The sequence below is a fragment of the Mauremys reevesii genome, linkage group 7 (assembly GCF_016161935.1).
Source record: "Mauremys reevesii isolate NIE-2019 linkage group 7, ASM1616193v1, whole genome shotgun sequence".
Classification (NCBI taxonomy): domain Eukaryota; kingdom Metazoa; phylum Chordata; order Testudines; family Geoemydidae; genus Mauremys; species Mauremys reevesii.
Window position 1 is genome coordinate 93,201,204 of NC_052629.1, and position 17,369 is coordinate 93,218,572.

At 57.0% G+C, this 17,369-nt stretch overlaps 2 protein-coding genes across 5 annotated transcripts; one reads left to right on the forward strand and one right to left on the reverse strand.

Annotated features, from left to right (window-relative positions):
• Positions 1-500: 500 nt before the first annotated feature.
• GNG3 (G protein subunit gamma 3) lies at positions 501-4,429 on the reverse strand. Of its 2 annotated transcripts, none has more exons than XM_039482554.1 (3): positions 3,929-4,429; positions 1,565-1,670; positions 501-1,246 (listed from the first exon to the last, which is right to left on the reverse strand). In XM_039482554.1, exons 2-3 carry the CDS (start codon positions 1,661-1,663, stop codon positions 1,118-1,120), a joined length of 228 nt encoding a protein of 75 aa, XP_039338488.1. In that variant the 5' UTR covers positions 1,664-1,670; positions 3,929-4,429; the 3' UTR covers positions 501-1,117. The 2 variants fall into 2 exon arrangements, with proteins under 2 accessions (XP_039338488.1, XP_039338487.1); XM_039482553.1 differs by lacking the exon at positions 3,929-4,429 and adding an exon at positions 3,116-3,889.
• Positions 4,430-4,501: 72 nt separating this feature from the next.
• On the forward strand, positions 4,502-14,575 carry BSCL2 (BSCL2 lipid droplet biogenesis associated, seipin). 3 transcript variants are annotated; one of them, XM_039482550.1, is made up of 11 exons: positions 4,502-4,638; positions 5,215-5,816; positions 6,244-6,325; positions 9,889-10,032; positions 10,528-10,662; positions 11,107-11,204; positions 11,384-11,525; positions 11,827-11,902; positions 12,067-12,153; positions 13,648-13,737; positions 14,263-14,575. In XM_039482550.1, exons 2-11 carry the CDS (start codon positions 5,608-5,610, stop codon positions 14,418-14,420), a joined length of 1,221 nt encoding a protein of 406 aa, XP_039338484.1. In that variant the 5' UTR covers positions 4,502-4,638; positions 5,215-5,607; the 3' UTR covers positions 14,421-14,575. The 3 variants fall into 3 exon arrangements, with proteins under 3 accessions (XP_039338484.1, XP_039338486.1, XP_039338485.1); XM_039482552.1 differs by having other exon boundaries at positions 12,070-12,153; XM_039482551.1 differs by lacking the exon at positions 4,502-4,638 and adding an exon at positions 4,701-4,953.
• The last annotated feature ends 2,794 nt before the right edge of the window (positions 14,576-17,369 follow it).

The window sequence follows — 17,369 nt, forward strand, 5'->3', positions numbered from 1 at the left end:
AGCACTGGGACAGGGACTGGCGGGGAGGGAAGGGGTGCCAGGTGCTGTTTTTTGGGGGAGGGGGTGGATTATTGTGTGTGTAGGAAGCCACTGAGCTTTCCCAAGGGCTGGGAATTGGGCAGGGGAGATGGGGGTGTCTGGGCTGCTCCCTTCCCTCCTGGGGTCCCTGAGCCAGTCTCCACTGGGTTGGTGACTGGTTCTGGGGACTATATCCTGGGCATTGCTCCCACCACCGGGCCCCATTGCTGGAGGTTGCCCACTCTCCATACAGACTGGGCGGGGCCTCAGCTGTCACAAAGCCCCTGGCACTGCCTCTGGCCCCCACTCACTGCTCAAGCTAGGCCCCTAGTCCCAAAAGTGCCCCCTGCCCACCCCACAAACAAGCCCTAGCCCGTGTTCCTATCCACCCCCAGCCAGCCTCTTCTGATGGCACTGCCCATGCCCACCCCATCCCCCCAACCCAGGCCCCCTAGTGCCAGCATCACCTCCAGCACTGCTTCTGGTGCCGCAATAACACTTGTGCCACCCCAGGCTCTGTGCCTCCTGTTACTTTATTCTCAAGGTCTCAGTTTACATTGTGTGGGGCGGCTGAGCCCTGCAATCTGGGCGCTGCCCCTCCAGCCCTGGGGGAAGGAGATGGGCCTCTTTCCCCCTTTGGCACCCAGGAGCAGCAGGCTGGGAGCTAACACCCTCCCCCCTAATGGAATTGGGGTGATTCGGGGTCAGTGTGATGCTGCTGGGGATGGGCCTGCAGCTTCAGCTGCCTCAGACCTGGAGAGGGGAGCAGGTCTTGGTGTGACTCCTGCCAGGATGAGGTGTGAAACCCCCTCCTGCTTTAATGTGTGTGTGGTAGGGGTGGGGCAGGTTCCCCCTGAAGGGGAGGGGCTTTGGGGGCTTGTGCTCTGGGCAGGTGCCCTGTCTGTGGAAGTTTGTGTGGGTTGGGGGAGTGTTCCCAGCCAAACACCCAGCTCCAAAGTTGGTCCTAGGAGGGCCTGAGAGTTTGGCGGTGGGTCAGGCCCTACCTGGGAAGTCGTGCCCAATCACCCAGGCAGGGTCAGGGGAGAGGCTAAGAGGGGATTACACGGTGGCTGTAGCTGAGGGGTGGGGCAGGCAGGGCTCAGAGCAGGGCACAGAAGAACTTCTTCTCACGGAACGGGTTCTCGGAGGTGGGCACCGGGGTGATGAGTGGGTCTTCGCAGGCGTGGGCATCACAGTATGTCATCAGATCAGCTGCTGCCTTGGATACCTGCAGGGAGGGGGAGGGGTGAGAACTCTGCAGGGTGGACCCAGTGGAAGGTGCTGTAAAGAGCAGAGGGAGCTCCTAGCTACTCCAGCCTTGGCCTCTCCTAATGGGGCACTGCAGGGAGTGGGGGAGGAGCACTGGCTGTGGCGGGGAGTTTCTGGCTACTCCAGCTCTTGCCTCCCCACAGGGGATGCTGCAGGGAGTGGGGCAGGAACACTGGCTATGGGGGGGAACTCCTCGCTAGTCCAGCTCTGGAGGTGGGTGAGTGGGTGGGGCCCTTTTCTGCCACAGTACTGGTCAAGATGCCACCCTAGTCCCCACCTTTATCCGGCACATGCTGGCCTCAATCTTGAGCTGCTCCACCATCTTGCGGGCCTGCCCGATGCTCATGGTACTGTTGACGGGGGTTTCGCCCTTCATGGGAACCCTGTAGAGGGAGAGCATAGGTTGGGCTCAGCATGGACAAGGGTCGTGGGGCACTTGGGGGCCTGTATCCTGGAGCCTCAACCAATGGGATGAGCACAGAGCCCGGGAGAACTACCCCTGCCCTCAGCTTCTTTGGGTCACTCCTAGCCCCTCAGCACTGTCCCCAGATGGCTGTTAGAGGGGGCTCCAATCCTGACTGGGCTCAGCTTCTCCCCACCAGCTTCCCCGTCTGACCCACCCTCTCCTGGCCTGGGCTTTATATCCCTGACCCTGGCTGTCCAGTGCTTCCCCCCTATAACCTAGAGTTCCCAGCTGCCTGGGGCACCTGTATCCCCAATCTTGGCTGCCCAGGACCACCTGGCCCATGGTTAGAGGGTGTCCTGACAGTCCCAGCACCCCTAGTTGGAGCCCAATCCCTTTGGGGAGGGGATCGTGGGGGAGGGTGTGGCAGGGGGTTGCTCCAGAATAACAGCCCCAATTTGCTCCAGTATGGCTACTCCTGCCCTGGAGAGATTGGGGGGGAGTCATTGCCCATGCGTGTGGGGGGGGTTCATTACCCATGGGTAGCAAGGTACCATCCAATGGCCAGGAGTGCTTTATGGCTAGGAGCATCATTCTAAGTACATTAACTGCTCCTCTTGAGATTGTGGGAGGCAGTAGATGCAGAATGGACTGTTCTGCCCCATTGGTCGCTCAGTGCTGGCGGCCGTCTGCCCAGACTGAAGGAGGGATTGTGCCTGACCAGGGCTCAGTCCCAGGGAGAGGGGAGCTGAGGCAACCATCCCTGAGACCCCCATCTCCCTTCTATCCCCAGGCTCTGGTACAGTGGGCCCTGTGCTGCCCTGCAGGATTGTCTCCTGGTGGGACTAAGACCCCTGGGCCCCAAAATCCCAGACTGGCCTGAACACCAGGCTGGGAGGCAGGAGCTGAGTGCCCCCTCCCAGCTCTAGCCCACCTTTCAGCCCCTTTGTCCCTTGCTGAGCCCCTTTTACCCAGCTGAGTCACAGCCTCCAGCCCCTCACTGCTGTCTCTGAAGCAGCACCCACGTCCCCCAGCAAAGTGCTGGGCGCGGATACAGGATGACTAGCCCAGCCCTGTGTGCAGACAAAGGGGCTGCTGCTTGCTCTGCTTCTAACAGCGCCAGCAGCCCACTCCCCAGCTGCACCCCCCAGTGCACCTGCGTGAGCCCCTAAATGCAGCATCTTTTTGATCCTGCCCTCTCTCTGCAATATGCTTTGGGTGCAGATGGGGGAGAACCCTGCCTCCATCCCCCCTTTCCCAAAGCAGTGGCATGGCTGGGGCCTCATCCACCATCCAGCCCCACATTGGCTGTGACGGTACAGAGACTATACCAGGTGCCCCTGCCCCCCCCCCCCACCCAGCTGGCTGCCCCTCTGGGTACCCAGGCACGCCCCAGTGGCCAGTCAGGAATCCCTGGGCACTGACCTTCGACGGTCGCTGCCAGAGCTGGAGAGACTCTGGGATGGGCTCCCCTGTGTCCCCAGGTGCCCCGGGCGCCCTGCAGACGGCTCCGCTCCCTGTGCCTCCTCCGGGATGCAGCTAATTCAATGCGCCCGTGGTACCTTGAGGATGCTCCGAGCCGCTCGATGCTGGGAGCGGACCATGCCCACTCCGGGGGGAGGAGCGCACGCCCAGCGGAGCCTGGCTGAGCTCTGGCTCCTTGCCCAGGCCCCAGAGCCCCCTGGTGCACAGCCCCTGGCAGGGCAGGAGAAAGGGAATGGGCGCTGGGGAGGCAGAGCGCCCCAGGAGGGGGGCCAAGGCAGGGGCTGGGCTCCGGGCACCCCTGCACAGCTGCTGGTGGTACAGGCCCGCAGTAGCTGCAGTGTGGATGCTGGCTCCCCACCATACTCATTTGGAAATCTGACATCAGGGGCTATGCCGGGCATGGGTGCTGCTACCCTGCCTGGTTCTGAGCCTCTCCCCAGGGTGCCTGAGGCTGGGCCAGTGCCTGGAGTGTGAGGGGGTGAGGAACAGGCAGCGGCGTTCAGCCCTGCTGGAGACTGGCTGGTTTCACACCTGAGAGCCCAAGGATAGCCCCAGTCTAGAGAGAGGGAAATTGAGGCACTGAGAGGGGAACAGACACATCTGGAGCAATCCAGCAAGTCTCTGCCAGGGTCAGGCATAGAACCCAGGAGTCCTGGCTCCCAGCCTCCCAGTTCTCACCACCAGACACCACTCCATCCCCCCAGAACTGGGAACAGAACCCAGGGGTCCTGACTCCCAGCTACTGCCATGTACCTGGAGTGGCAAGCAGGCACCTAGGACTGGCCCAGCTCTGTGTGGCTGGGCCCCAGTACAAGTCCGACTGCCTTCTTCCCTGCTCCCCCAAACTTTACAGCATTGTCTGGGGGGAAGCCTTGAGGAGGGGGTCTCTGAGGGAGGGCCCCAAAGTTGGAGGGGTTCCTGGGTGGAAGAGCAAATATACTCAGTGGAGAAGGGGGGTCAGGCTCCCAGGGTGGATCTTGCTGCGGAGGACATGGCATGGACGTGAGAGGGGGACTCCCTCCGGGCTGGCGGCAGAGTTGGCTGGGAGCCCATCAGCCCTGGGGGGTGGGGCTGGTCTTGCTGTCTCTCAGGGGGGCTGGAAGAGGCAGGACCCTGGGGACTGCTCTGGAGGGACGGGGACAGGGACAGGGCACTGGGCTGGGGGATCCCTCTGAGAGGGGCTGTCCCTGGAGTGGGAGGGGTCTCTCGGTGGGGGCGGGGGGGACTGGGGACCGGAGCGGCAGGGTGTCACGGGGGAAGGCTCTGTTCGGGCTCGCTCGGGGACCGCGTCACCATGGAAACAGGGAGAGGCGCGTCTTTAATGATGTGACGGACAGTGCCTGCAGTGGGAGGAGCTTTTCCCGGTCCCGCCCCGTCGCGTCGTCTTTGCCGGCTCCCGCCCACTCCCGGAAGAGGCGGAGCAGCAGCAGCAGCTGAAGCTGATCCGGGACGGAGCTGGACGGGTCAGTAAGAGACGTGCCGAGAGCCTGGGACCGGCTCCTGGTGCATCCCGCCGAGTCCTAGAACTTGGGGCTCCGTGGTTCCTGCCCTGACCGCGGGGCCCGCCCTGCACCGGGCTGGGACAGAACCCAGGAGTCCTAGCCCCTTCCTCCTCTAACCATTAGACCCCCCCCTCCCCAGGGCTGGGGTAGAACCCAGGAGTCCTGGCTCCTAGCGCCCTCCCCTTGCCCCTCCTAGAGCTGGGGAGTCTAGGCTGTAAGTGCCCCCTACTCTAACCACTAGACCTCCCCCGAGTTCTTGGATAGCATTTCTCACAGGTAGAACCGGAAGTCTAAACTCCCAGCTCCACTCCCAAGCCCTTCTGTCTAGCTGAGACTAGTACCCAGACATCTAGCCCTGCCCCCCGCCCCCCTTTCCAAGCTACTAATAGGCCCAAGCATCTAGACTCCTAACACATCCCTTTCCCCCTAGTCTGGCACAGAACCCAGGAGTCCTGGCTCCTAGTTATGCAATCCTAGTCTAGACTCACCCATGTGGTTTCCATGCTGACCCTGTTTTTTGTGTCCTTTCTTCCTCAGATTGGCTCCAGTCTTTAGCCCCTGAGGCAAGACTCTAGCGTGTGACCAATCCCAGGGGCAGGCCTGCGCCAAGCCTGTTGGCATGGCCCTGCTCACCATGTCCTGGTGCCAGTGACTCCCGTGGTACTCTCTTCCATGGCTAGAGATAATTACTGGAAGGCCAAGCGGCGCAGACGGGCCAGCCAGCCTGCCCTAAGCCAGAGCCTTTGCCCTGTAAAGGAACCATTGAACCTGGGCCCTTTCCAGTTCATCCAAGAGAACTCTCCACCAGCCTGAGCCATTTTGCAAGCACTCGAGCAGGCACTGCCACTCCATTCCCCTTTCCTCAATACAGGAGCTGGGGGCTCGGCTCCCCCCAGACACCAGTGCGTGGCCTCCCAGGGCCCCTGTGCCATGATGAGTAGTACGGGACCTTTCCTGCAATGGGCCCAGGAGGTGGCTGCGCTGCTGCTGCTGCGGGTGCGGCGCACAGTGCTGCAGACAGCTATCCTGCTCTGTGTGCTGTTGCTGCTCCTCTGGATCGCTGTCTTCCTCTATGGCAGCTTCTACTACTCCTACATGCCCACCGTCAGCTATGTCAGCCCCGTGCACTACCGCTTCAGGTGAGTGGGGCACCCCCAGGATGGGCCAGACCCCCCCCCCACCTCCTGGGATGGGACAGACTGCTTAGGAAGGCTGTAGAAGCTCCTTCGCTGGTGGTTTTCAAAAGGAGCCTGGAAAGCCGTCTGTCTTGGATGGGTTAGAACCAACAAATGCTGCATCTTGGCAGGGTGTTAGACAAGATGACCCTTTTGATCCCTTCTAACTTGTGGTTCTAGGATTCTGTGCACCACCTGAGCACTGCTCTGGGCCAGATCTCCTGAGATGGGGCTCTCCTGGGCACCTCCGCAGCCCACACACACTTTTTGGGGTTGTGGGTGCTTCTGAGCTGAGACCTGTTCCCAAGAGTAAGGGTCTGAACTTCTTGGTTGAAGAGGGCTGGGGGAGCTGGTGGCCCCTGAACATGACCCACTGCCTTGTGTCTCACAGGACAGACTGTGGCTCGCCAGGCCCTGATCTCTGCTCCTTCCCCATTGCCAACATCTCGCTGGTCAAAAACAACCGCGACAGGGTAAGTGCCAGTGGGTGTGAAGCAGACCACAGGCTGTCAGCTCATCGGGATTCTGGCCCCTTGGGCACCCAATGGGTGTGATGCTTTCATCTGGGGCCAGCTGGCAGCAGTGCTGGGGTGTGTGTGTGTGATAGCTTTCCTTGCAGTGGTGAGGGTAGGGAGCAGGCTCCCTGCTCTATTTCTGATGCACTTTCCCTGCAGCGGGGGGCTCTGGGAGGGTTACATGAGAACAGCCATACTGAGTCAGACCAAAGGTCCATCTAGCCCAGTATCTTGTTTTCCAACAGTGGCCAATGCCAGGTGCCCCAGAGGGAATGAACAGAACAGGTAATCATCAAGTGATCCAACCCCTGTCGCACATTCCCAGCATTTGGCAAACAGATGCTAGGGACACCATCCCTGGCCATCCTGGCTAATTGCCGTTGACGAACCTATCCTCCATGAACTTATCTAGTTCTTTTTTTAACCCTGTTATAGTCTTGGCCTTCACAACATCCTGTGGCAAAGAGTTCCACAGACTGACATTGCATTGTGTGGAAAAAATACTTCCTTTTGTTTGTTTTAAACTTGCTGCCTATTAATTTCATTTGGTGCCCCCTAGTTCTTGTGTTATGAGAAGGAGTAAATAACACTTCCTTATTTACTTTCTCCACATCAGTCATGATTTTATAGACCTCAGTCATATTCCTCCCCTTAGCCATCTCTTTTCCAAGCTGAAAAGTCCCATCATTATTAATCTCTCCTCATATGACAGCCATTCCACACCCCTAATAACTTTTGTTGCCCTTTTCCAATTCCAATATATCTCTCTTGAGATGGGGTGACTGACCATATCTGCCCGCAGTATTCAAGATGTGAGCGTACCATGGATTTATATAGACTCGGGCAATATGCTGTTTTTCTGTCTTCTTATGTATCCTTTTCTTAATGGTTCCCAACATTCTGTTTGCTTTTTTGACTGCCGCTGCACATTGAGTGGATGTTTTCAGAGAACTATCCACAGTGACTCAAAGATCTTTTTCTTGAGTGCTAACAGCTAATTTAGGCCCCATAATTTTGTATGTGTAGTTGGGATTATGTTTTCCAGTGTGCATTACTTTGCATTTATCAACACTGAATTTCATCTGCCATTCTGTTGCCCAGTCACCCAGTTTTGAGGGATCCTTTTGTAGCTCTTCACAGTCTTCCTAGGATTTAACTGTCTGCAGATGGTACAAAACTACTCAAAATTTTGCCACCTCCCTGTTTACCCCTTTTTCCCGATCATTTATGAATGTTGAATAAGACTGAGCCCAGTACAGACCCCTGGGGGACACCACTATTTACCTCTCTCCATTCTGAAAACGGACCATTTATTCCTACCCTTCCTTTCCTATTTTTTAACCAGTTACCAATCCATGAGAGGACCTTTCCTCTTATCCCATGACTGTTTACTTTGCTTAAGAGCCTTTTGGTGAGGGACCTTGTCAAACGCTTTCTGAAAAGTGCAACGGGATTCCTGGGGTACAGCCTGGGACTGGGGACTGCTGTGTCCCCTTAACTCTCTAGCCTCGGTTGTCTCTCACAATACCTTGCTAGTGACAAGCAGCAAACCCCTCCAGGCGCTGTTCTCACTCAGCCCAACTGAATGTGAAGCCCCACACCCAGCTACATTGCATGAATGCTCCCAGAGCCACTCATGAATCACAGAGAAAGGCACCAGCCAAATCCCCCCAGCTCCCAGCTTTGCACTTCAGGAATATACCATATTGCACTGCTCAAAGATAAGCAGTGCAGGTTTATTACTTGGTTCACCACTTCATCAATGGAAAGTGGATACACACCAGCCTTTGCAAACCTGAGCAGATTTACCAAACACTTTATACAAACTCACTGGTAAAGAGAAACAGTAAAACAAGTTTATTGACTACAAAAGATAAATGTTAAGTGATGGGCAAAAAGTCAGAATTAGTTACCAAAATAAAATATAAGCACGCAGTCTAAACTCTCAACCCTAGTAGACTGGGTAACATCTAGACTAAGCAGTTTTTCTCACCCCACTGGATGTTGCAGTTCATAATATACAGGTTTGTCCCTTAAACTTTGGGCTAGTCTCCTGTTAGAAGACTGAAGACTTTGAGTGCCCTTGTTGCTTGCAGCATAGGTGGGGGCAGGAGAAGGGCCTAGCATGTGTTCTGTTCTATACCCTTAGTCCATGATGTGCTTGGAGAACACAAGTTCAGGCACCTCTGGTGGGCATTGCTGAATCCCCAGGCAAGGTTGAGCAATTCCCCTGGTGTGATCTTATGCGGGTGAGTCATTGCATTGTAGCTCCCTTGCTGGACAATGGCTGTTGATTGTTGTTTGACACCTGCCTGGGTGTTCGTTACTTTCCTTGCTGTTGTCTCTGGGGACCTGATATCTGTCCGATTCCCAAATTTACAGCATGTTTTACTGACAACCATAAAACACAATCTCATAACTTCATGTTCACTAATGATATACATGTTTAGATAGAACAGTGACTTTCAGCAGATCATAACCTTTATCCATTGCATGCTCTATATCAAGGGTCGGCAACCTTTCAGAAGTGATGTGCTGAGTCTTCATTTATTGACTCTAGTTTAAGGTTTTGCGTGCCAGTAATACATTTTAACGTTTTTAGAAGGTCTTTCTATAAGTCTATAATACATAACTAACCTATTGTTGTATGTAAAGTAAATAAGGTTTTAAAAATGTTTAAGAAGCTTCATTTAAAATTAAATTAAAATGCAGAGCCCCCCGGACCGGTGGCCAAGACCCAGGCAGTGTGAGTGCTACTGAAAATCAGCTCGTGTGCTGCCTTCGGCACGCATGCCATAGGTTGCCTACCCCTGCTCTATATGCAATATCTCAATTGTATATAAATGAGGAATATGGGGATTACCTGGGTTCTCCCCCAAGGTATAGAATGTCACACTAAGTACACTATATCCACTGGACCCCCCCCCCCCCCAAAGAATTCTAGTAGATTGGTGAGGCATATTTTCCCTTCACAAAAACCATGTTGACTCTTTCCCAACAAATTACGTTCTTCTATGTGTCTGTCAATTTTGTTCTTTACTATTGTTTCAAGCAGTTCACCTGGTACTGAAGTCAGGTGGCCTGTAATTGCCAGGATCACCTCTGGAGCCCTTTTTTAAAAATTGGTATCACGTTAGCTATCCTCCAGTCATTTGATACAGAAGCTGATTTAAATTATAGGTTACAGACTACAGTTAATAGTCTCTCTGCTCCATCTCTGATGCACTTTCCCCATAGCAGGGGGCTCTGGGAGGCTGTGGGGAGAGGCTACCCGCTCCATCTCTGATGCTCTCTCCCTGCAGCAGGGGACTCTGGAAGGATTTTGGGGCAGGCTCTCTACTCCATCTGATGTACTCTTCCCACAGCAAGAGGCTTTATGAGAGTTGGGGGGCAGGCTCCCCACTCCATCTCTGATGCGCTTTCCCCCAGCTGTAGGGTCTTGGGAGGCTGTGGGGCCTCTAGGGTGGTTCAGGAGGGGCAAGCAACACCCCCTCTCTTTGATGCCCCCTGCTTTCCTGTAGGTGCTGATGTATGGGCAGCCTTACCGCATCTCCCTGGAACTGGAGCTGCCTGAGTCGCCTGTGAACCAGGAGCTGGGCATGTTCATGGTGGTGATGTCCTGCTACACCAAGGGTGGGCGCATCGTCTCCTCCACAGCCAGATCGGTGAGTCTGGGGCCCATCCCTGAGCCATCCATTCCACCGTTTCAGCACCACACACACCTACATTCCTAGCCTTGCTGCCTCAGGTAGAGGCTCCAGGGAGGCTGAGGCAGGGCTCCCTATGGCAGCTATTCCACCCTTAGCCAGGGGCTATAGTGACATGTGGGGTAGTGGAGCAAAGGGAGCTGGCAGTCAGGACTCCTGGGTTCTATCCCCAGCTCTAGGAGGGAGTGGGGGTCTCGTGGATTAGGCAGGGAGGGCTGGGAGCCAGGACACTGGGGTTCTATTCTGTGCTCAGCAACTGCCCCTGCACACTCTTGGCAATTCCCTTCCTCTCTCTGCAGTAGGGTTGAAGCCCTGGACTCCTCTCAGAAACCCTGGGAGATCCTTGGACAAGAAGCAGCTCCCTGCTGGCAGTGCCCCTAATGGCCCCAGGGAGCTGGTGGGAGATGTTGGGGGGGCTGGGTTCAATGCTAACACTGGCTCTTCTCCCCACAGACCATGCTGCATTACCGCTCAGGCCTGCTCCAGACCCTGGATACCCTGGTCTTTGCCGGGCTCTTCTTCTTGGGCTTTGCTGAGCAGAAGCAGATGGTTGAGGTGGAGCTGTACTCGGACTACAGGGAGGACTCGGTGAGGGGGGAGGCCTCTTCTGCATTTGCTGTCTGGCTGGCCGTGCCTGGGCTGGCCAGAGCCTCTGCTCCCCAACCCCCAGCACAGGAGCTGATTGCCAGGAGTGCCCTGGGTGTCTGGCGCAGAGACCCTCCCTTTTTCCCCACAAGTAATGGCTCCCCTTCCTGTGTGGGTTGGGAGCATGGTGGGGGTACATATGCCCGACTGCTTGGGTTGGGCTGAGGGAGAGCAGGGGGCAGGCATATGCTCGGCTGTCCGAGTTTGGTGGCTGGGGGTGTGGGTGACTACAGCTCTGTCTAGGTTGGTGGGGAGGGTCACATGCCCTGGCTGTCTCAGCTGGGCACCAGGGCTTGAGGCAGGTGCATGCCCTGCTGTCAGGGTTGCTGATCTTGCAATGGCCCCACCTGCAGCTCTGACCCTGCCTGTCGTATATGTCCCTTCCAGTATGTCCCGACTGTTGGCGCCGTGATAGAAATCCAGACCAAACGGATCCAGATCTACGGGGCACAGCTGCGGATCCATGCCCACTTCACGGGCCTACGGTGAGGGGGGGAGCCCCACAAAGATTCTCCCTGTAATCTGCCCCCCATGGATAATGCTGGGGGGCCTGTGGGTTAGGGGGAGGGACCATGGGCTGAGGGAGGGGCTTGTGTCTGGGAGGGGGAAGACTGGATCCAGGCTGCAGCACCCTAATGCTCAGGCTCCACCCCTCTTGCCCCAGGTACCTGCTCTATAATTTCCCAGTGACCTCGGCCATCCTGGGTGTGGCCAGTAACTTCACCTTCCTCAGCGTCATCGTCCTCTTCAGCTACCTGCAGTGGATCTGGGGCAGCGTGTGGCCCCGGGAGCCCCTCTCGGTACAGGTGAGAGGGTGGCTCTATGGGGCTCTGTGGCTAGGGGAGCAGAGGGTTGGGGTGGGGCATTGAGTGTGGGGCAAAGGGGTGAGGAAATTGGGGGGGGGGGGGGGGGCAGGCTGTGGAGCAGGGGATGTAGCCCATGCGAATAAGAGGGCAAGTAATGGGGTTCTGTGCAGCAGGGTGAGGCGATAGCCTCCTGCCCCAACTCCCCCCAGGCACTATGCTCAACTATGCAGTAGGCATTAATGGGGACTGGGGGTTGCCTGGTTCCCCCTACTGTCTGATCTCTTCCCCCCCCCCCCCCCAGGTGAACACAAGGGACGGGGCCAGCCTGCAGCAACGGCGGGAGGAGGCACGACGGCGCATGGCTACCCCCAGGCCAGGTAAAGCAGGTTTGGGGGGCGGGGGTGTGTGGTGTGTGGGGTTGGGGATTCCCATTTGTCTGTGGCTGGGTGGGGGGGGGTCCTATTACTCTCACCTGGGAGGGGTGGCGCTGACCAGGTCCAGTCTTGGCCCCACTCCTGCCCTGATGCTCTCTGTCTTGAAGCAGAAGACCAAGAGGAGCTGACAACACTGCAGCCTGAGGCCATGGGGCTGGGCAAGAATGACCAGGAGAGGGTTCCCCAGGGCACAGGTACTGACGATTCCCTTCCAGTTGGGTCGGGGGGCGGGGCAGGAACCTGAGGCTGGACTGTTCCCTTCCCACTGAGGTGGCGCTGGGACAGGGAGACAGGGCTGTTGTATTAATTTAGATGGACCCAAAAAGGCGAAGGTGTTAACGTGGCCCTATCACTGCTCGCCACTGAATAGTGTTAACCAAGAGTTTGGGGCTAAGCAGGCTGAGGGCTCTATACTCCAGCCCCCAACACCATTACAGTCCCCTGGGAACGGTTCGTTAACCATACAGAGCAAGGGAAAGGATTTAGAATGTGAAGGGTTAAGTCGGGCTTGCATTGTAACAACATCCCTTGTTCTCCCTCTCCAACTGGAGAGAAGTTTAGAAACCAGCCTCCCCCCCCAATTTCTCAATCTTTGCACCAGTGATAGATGGCAGTAACTGTCCTCCAGGAACAGAGAGAACACTAGTTGAGATAGGCTGTTTAAGGTCCAATCCTGTTTCTTAGAAGAAAAACCAATGGGGAAAGAAAGGGACAGCAAATGCAACTTCTGCCTCTGGTGCTGCTTCTCACCTGCATCTACTGCTGGTAAACAGACACAGCTACCCACGCCTGGCAAATTTGTACCAGGGTTGGGCTGTTCGGGACAGTGCTTGTAGCTGCCTCGCTAGTTACAGGCTTTACAGCAGTGTTGCAAAATATGCAGTCTTGGCCAACTAAGCCGAAAGGCAAAAGGAGAGGGATAGGAGAACGACGGGAGGAAAAGGACCTGTGAAGGGGTAGGGGTTGGGATTCAGTCAGCCAACTGAGGTGGTGATGTTGTCTAGATCCCTCTGTCTGGCCCAGGCTGATAAGGGCGTGTCTCAGGATCAGGAGGTCAAAGGCCCAGCAATGGATCTGGGGGTCCCAGCAAACAGTGGGGGTGGCAGCCGTGATGGTGAAGCTTCCTCCTTCCTGCTCTTCTGTCTTAGTCAGCCAGTGTCCGTCTCCACCCGTTTCCCCCCTAGAGTCTCTTCCTGAGGACCCTGAAAGGCAGTGGGGGATGGCCTGGCCCATCTCATCCCCTTATGTTTTGTTTACCCATTAGCCCTAATTTTTGCCACACCAATTTGGATTGGTTAATTCTTGTTCCCACACTTTGGTTTCAGGCATGATTTTCATGTTGATCTTGAATCACATCGGTAGGTCTCTGAGACTCATTGAGTCTTATTGCTAGTGCCCCTTTCCCATGCCTGGTTACTGCTACCGATTAGGGGGACAGTTTGTATTTACTTTTCCAATGAATGTACGTGTGAAGGCCCAGTCATTACTGCGGGACCCCATGAGCCCACCAGAGGGAATTGAGCCTTGGCCAGTGTGACCTGTTGGCGATGCTAGGAGTGGAGGAGGGGACAAGGCCCTGTGACCTGGCCTGTCTTGGTTCTTCATCCTAGTTGCCATGCAAGGGGGCAGGACCTCAGGACCTGGCCCTGCCTCTGCCTCTGACCTGTGTTTCTCCCCTTCCCCCGCAGCTTCTCCCCCACAGCTACCAGGTGAGGTTCTGGAGACAATTGGCCCCATAGGGGACACAGCCCAGGCTAAGGAGCTGGATCTGAGTGAAGGTGGGTAATGCAGTTTCCCAGCTCCTCCCTCTAGGGGCTCCAGGCTCCTCATAACCCAACCCCTGTACACCAGAGCAGGGGATAGAACCCAGGTGTCCTGACTCTCAGCTTCCCCCCCTCCACTCCTTACCCACCAAGCTGTGATCCAAGGCTCCAGCATCCATCAGGGCACCCGGAGCCCATCTGTACCCAAGCAAGAACCTAGAACTAAACTGCAGTAGGGCTGGGGGTGAGGTGTGCAGCTGGGAACAGCTTTGTTTAGGGGAGTGGGCTGTCTGCCCCTTGCCTTTATGGGGGATGGGCTTTGTCTCCTGTGTGCTGTCTGTGTGCCCCTTGCGGGTAGACAGATGGTCTGGCCCCTGAAGGAAGGGATGTGTCTGCAGGACCCCTGCAGCTTCCTCCTGCTGGAGCCTATGAGAGCTCCTCCCCCAGGGTCTCTATCACTCTGCTTTCCCACCCCCCACCCCTCCTAATCTTGTTGCTCTTCTGTAGTCACTAACTGTCTCTTCCCCCCTTCTCCTGCAGAGACTGAGTTTGAGTCGGTGGACGAGTCCTCCCTGTTCACAGATGCCAACTTCCCGCCCCCTGCAGGGACACTCCTAACACTACCACAGCCAGGAGAGGGGGCTGAGCCCATGCCAGGGGCTGAGATCCGTCAGAGACACGTCTGCTCCAGCTCCTGAGGGCACCATGGCCTCTTACACCCCCGCCCCCCACAAAAAAAAAACAACAAAAAAACACTGACCTTGTTCCCCAGGCTCCCAGCTCATGTTTACATTCCAGCTCCCAGCCCCTCACTTGGAACTGCTGTAATTTTAATAAACCACCTGCTAACGGAGCCAGGCTGCTGGCGTGGGGGTGGGGTGTGGGCAAGCGCAGATATTGGGGCTCTAGGCTACAGCAAGGCTGGGGGCCTCTCCATGGAGGTGAGGGACTAAGATGTGGTGAACGGCTGAGATGAGTTGTGCTCAGTCTCCTACCCTCTCACAGAAGAGGGATCCCTCCCTTCGGGGTGAGCTGGCTGGGGTCCCCCTGGCATCCCTGCTCCCAAGCAGGGCATCCATGGCAGCAGGATGGGGGTCCCCCAGCTCCCCCATTCTATCTCCACAGATGCACCCCTTCCTGTCTGCTGTGCCGGAGCCTGGGCCAGGTGTCACCGAAGCTGGATAGGCAGGGTATCTTCCCCACCCTCCTGAACTGACCTCACTGCAGCCAGGAAGCCAGCGTCCCGCCTGGCTTGTGTGATGTCTGCATTCCAGAGGGCTCAGTAATAGGGGGGGCTGGATTCCAGAGAGGGCTGTAAGCCTGGCAGGGGAGGTGTCTGCTCCTGGCAGGCAGCTGCCTTCACTTGTCACCCACCCCTGTGGGCACTTGGCAGCTGCAATGAGTGATACATGGTTCAGGGCCAGGCTTCTGAGTCCAGCCCATGTATCCCGCCACCCCACCCACCCACAAACTCCCTGCAGCCTTTGCCCTGGGGTGGTGGAAGAACATTGTAGCTGCCAGACTGCCTCTTCCAGCAGAGGGTGCTGTAGGGAATGGTGCAGGGGTGCTGGCTGTACAGGAACTCCCCTTTGTTTGACTCCAGCCTCACAGGGCTTGGGCTGGGAGCTAAGGAGGTGGGGAGGGGGGAGTGCAATGGTGCTTTCCCAGCATGGGAGCTGCACTTATCTGTGCCCTGTTTGCAGGGCTTGGAGGGGAGGGGACGGGCTTGCCACCCATGGGGGCACAGCCACCTGCAGCACCTCAAGGCAGCTCAAGCTGCACCCCCCCCTTCTGCCAAGCCCAGCTGTACATTGGGGGGCAATGCAGGCAGCAGGTTCCTACCCCACTTCCTGTCTCTGGACCAGCTGTGAGCTTCTGGCTCTCCTTCTGTAGGCCCCGCCTGAGACTGCTGTGTCTGCCAGCCTAGGTAAGTAGCCCCACGCACCAGGGCAGGTATCTGCTCTCCCTGTGCCCCTCACCTACCCCCTTTGGGCCTTGAAGGAGTAGCTTCATGGGGAAGTTTCTGTCCCTGCAGAGAGTTGGGTTGCAGGTGGCAGAGCTGGAGGGGCATGGAGTGGCAGGGGGGCAAGAAGAGCTCTGGGTCCCTGCCCTGGAGGTAGACCATCCTCTCCACAAAGACTGTAAAGGAGCCCCCACTGCCCTGCACTCAAGTTGAACATGGCCTGGTGCCATCAGCCCAGCCCAGTTCAAGCCTTGCAGAAGTGGGCTGAAGGCTGCTGTGGCCAGGGCTGCCCCTTGCACCCTGTGCTCTCCCTCATCCTTGTCCTTGCTGCTCCAGTCTGTCACTTTGATGGCAAGAACTTCCCTGCCCAGCCAAAGCCCCCAGACTGCCAGCCAGTGCATGGCCCAGCCATCCTTGCTGTCTCTGGGCTGGCCCAGGCATGGGTGTTACTGGTTGGCCAGTTGTGGAGGGAGTGGGAGGCACAGTCCTTGTCCTGCTGTGGGGCATTCACCCCTCTAGGCCTTGTGTGACGTAGACGCCTGAAGCCCTTTCCCTTTCAATGAGTTGGTGGGGGCGTAAGGCCCCTTTGTAAATGCAATGTGGGCTGCTAAGCCTGTGAGGCGCTTCTGGGAATGTTTCCCCATCCAGCTGAGTCATCGATGGGACTGCCCAGTCCCAATGGCCCCACTGGCTGCTCTGGGTGAGTCTGTGCAGAATAATGCACTTTGGTACAGCCAGCTCAGCCCATTAACAGCAGGGACCCAGGCAGGGGCGGCTCTAGCTTTTTTGCTGCCCCAAGCACAACAGGCTGCCTTTGGTGGCTTGCCTGCAGGAGGTCCCCAGTCCCGCGGCTTCAGTGTACCCACCGCCGAATCCACGGGACCGGTGGACCTCCCGCAGGCAAGCCCCCAAAGGCTGCCTGACTGCTGCCCTCGCAGGGACCAGCAGGGCGCCCCCCGTGGCTTGCTGCCCCAGGCACGCGCTTGGAGCGCTGGTGCCTGGAGCCACTGCTGGCCCTAGGGGAAGGAGCAGGCTGGCTCTGTCCCCAGTGCCCACCTAGCCACTGGCTGCCAGCCCTACCTGCTGCTGAGGAAGGTGCAAGAACCCCCCCAGTAGCACAGGTAGAGTAACCTCCCCACAGGTTAAGTCACATCCTCTGAGATCAGCTTGAGCCCTGACACAGGAGCGTTTCTCTCTGCTTCCAAATCTTTGCTAGGATTAAGTGCCCAACTCTGGCTTATCCTTGGGTGGGCACATAGCGCTCCTGGCATGGAGGGGAAATGGCAAGGGGCAGTGTGTGGGCGCACAGCTCCTGGCATGGATGTTGGGTGGGATGGGGGGGGCGGGTTGCAGAGCCCTGTAATGGAGGGGCACGAGAAGGTGACAACCAGGCAGCTTATAGGGGGAAGGGAGGAATCCAAGGGTGTCCTGGGGGTGCAGTGTGAGTGAAGGCCCTGTCTATGAACTGCTCTCCTGCCCCACCACAGAGGTTTTTGTATCTCAGCACTTGCAGTCCCTCTGCTTCAGGTTGGTTGGAAACATAGACCTTATCTCTACACCCATGAAGTTCAGCTTTGACTCTGCTAATGTCATTGAGTGGTGCTGCCCCCTACAATGGGGCAGGTATACCATGGCACAGGTGCTCATCCCTGTCCAGGCAAGGTTAGAGCTGAGCACTACACTG

What these genes read in the sequence shown, in the direction of transcription:
- GNG3 (XM_039482554.1), bottom strand. Translation starts at nt 1,663, where the DNA reads ATGAAGGGCGAAACCCCCGTCAACAGTACCATGAGCATCGGGCAGGCC. An exon ending in CCAGCATGTGCCGGATAAAG is followed by an intron (nt 1,247 to 1,564) that starts GTGGGGACTAGG and finishes CCCTCCCTGCAG; the next exon opens with GTATCCAAGGCAGCAGCTGA.
- BSCL2 (XM_039482550.1), top strand. Translation starts at nt 5,608, where the DNA reads ATGATGAGTAGTACGGGACCTTTCCTGCAATGGGCCCAGGAGGTGGCT. An exon ending in TCTCCTCCACAGCCAGATCG is followed by an intron (nt 10,033 to 10,527) that starts GTGAGTCTGGGG and finishes TTCTCCCCACAG; the next exon opens with ACCATGCTGCATTACCGCTC. An exon ending in GGGAGCCCCTCTCGGTACAG is followed by an intron (nt 11,526 to 11,826) that starts GTGAGAGGGTGG and finishes CCCCCCCCCCAG; the next exon opens with GTGAACACAAGGGACGGGGC.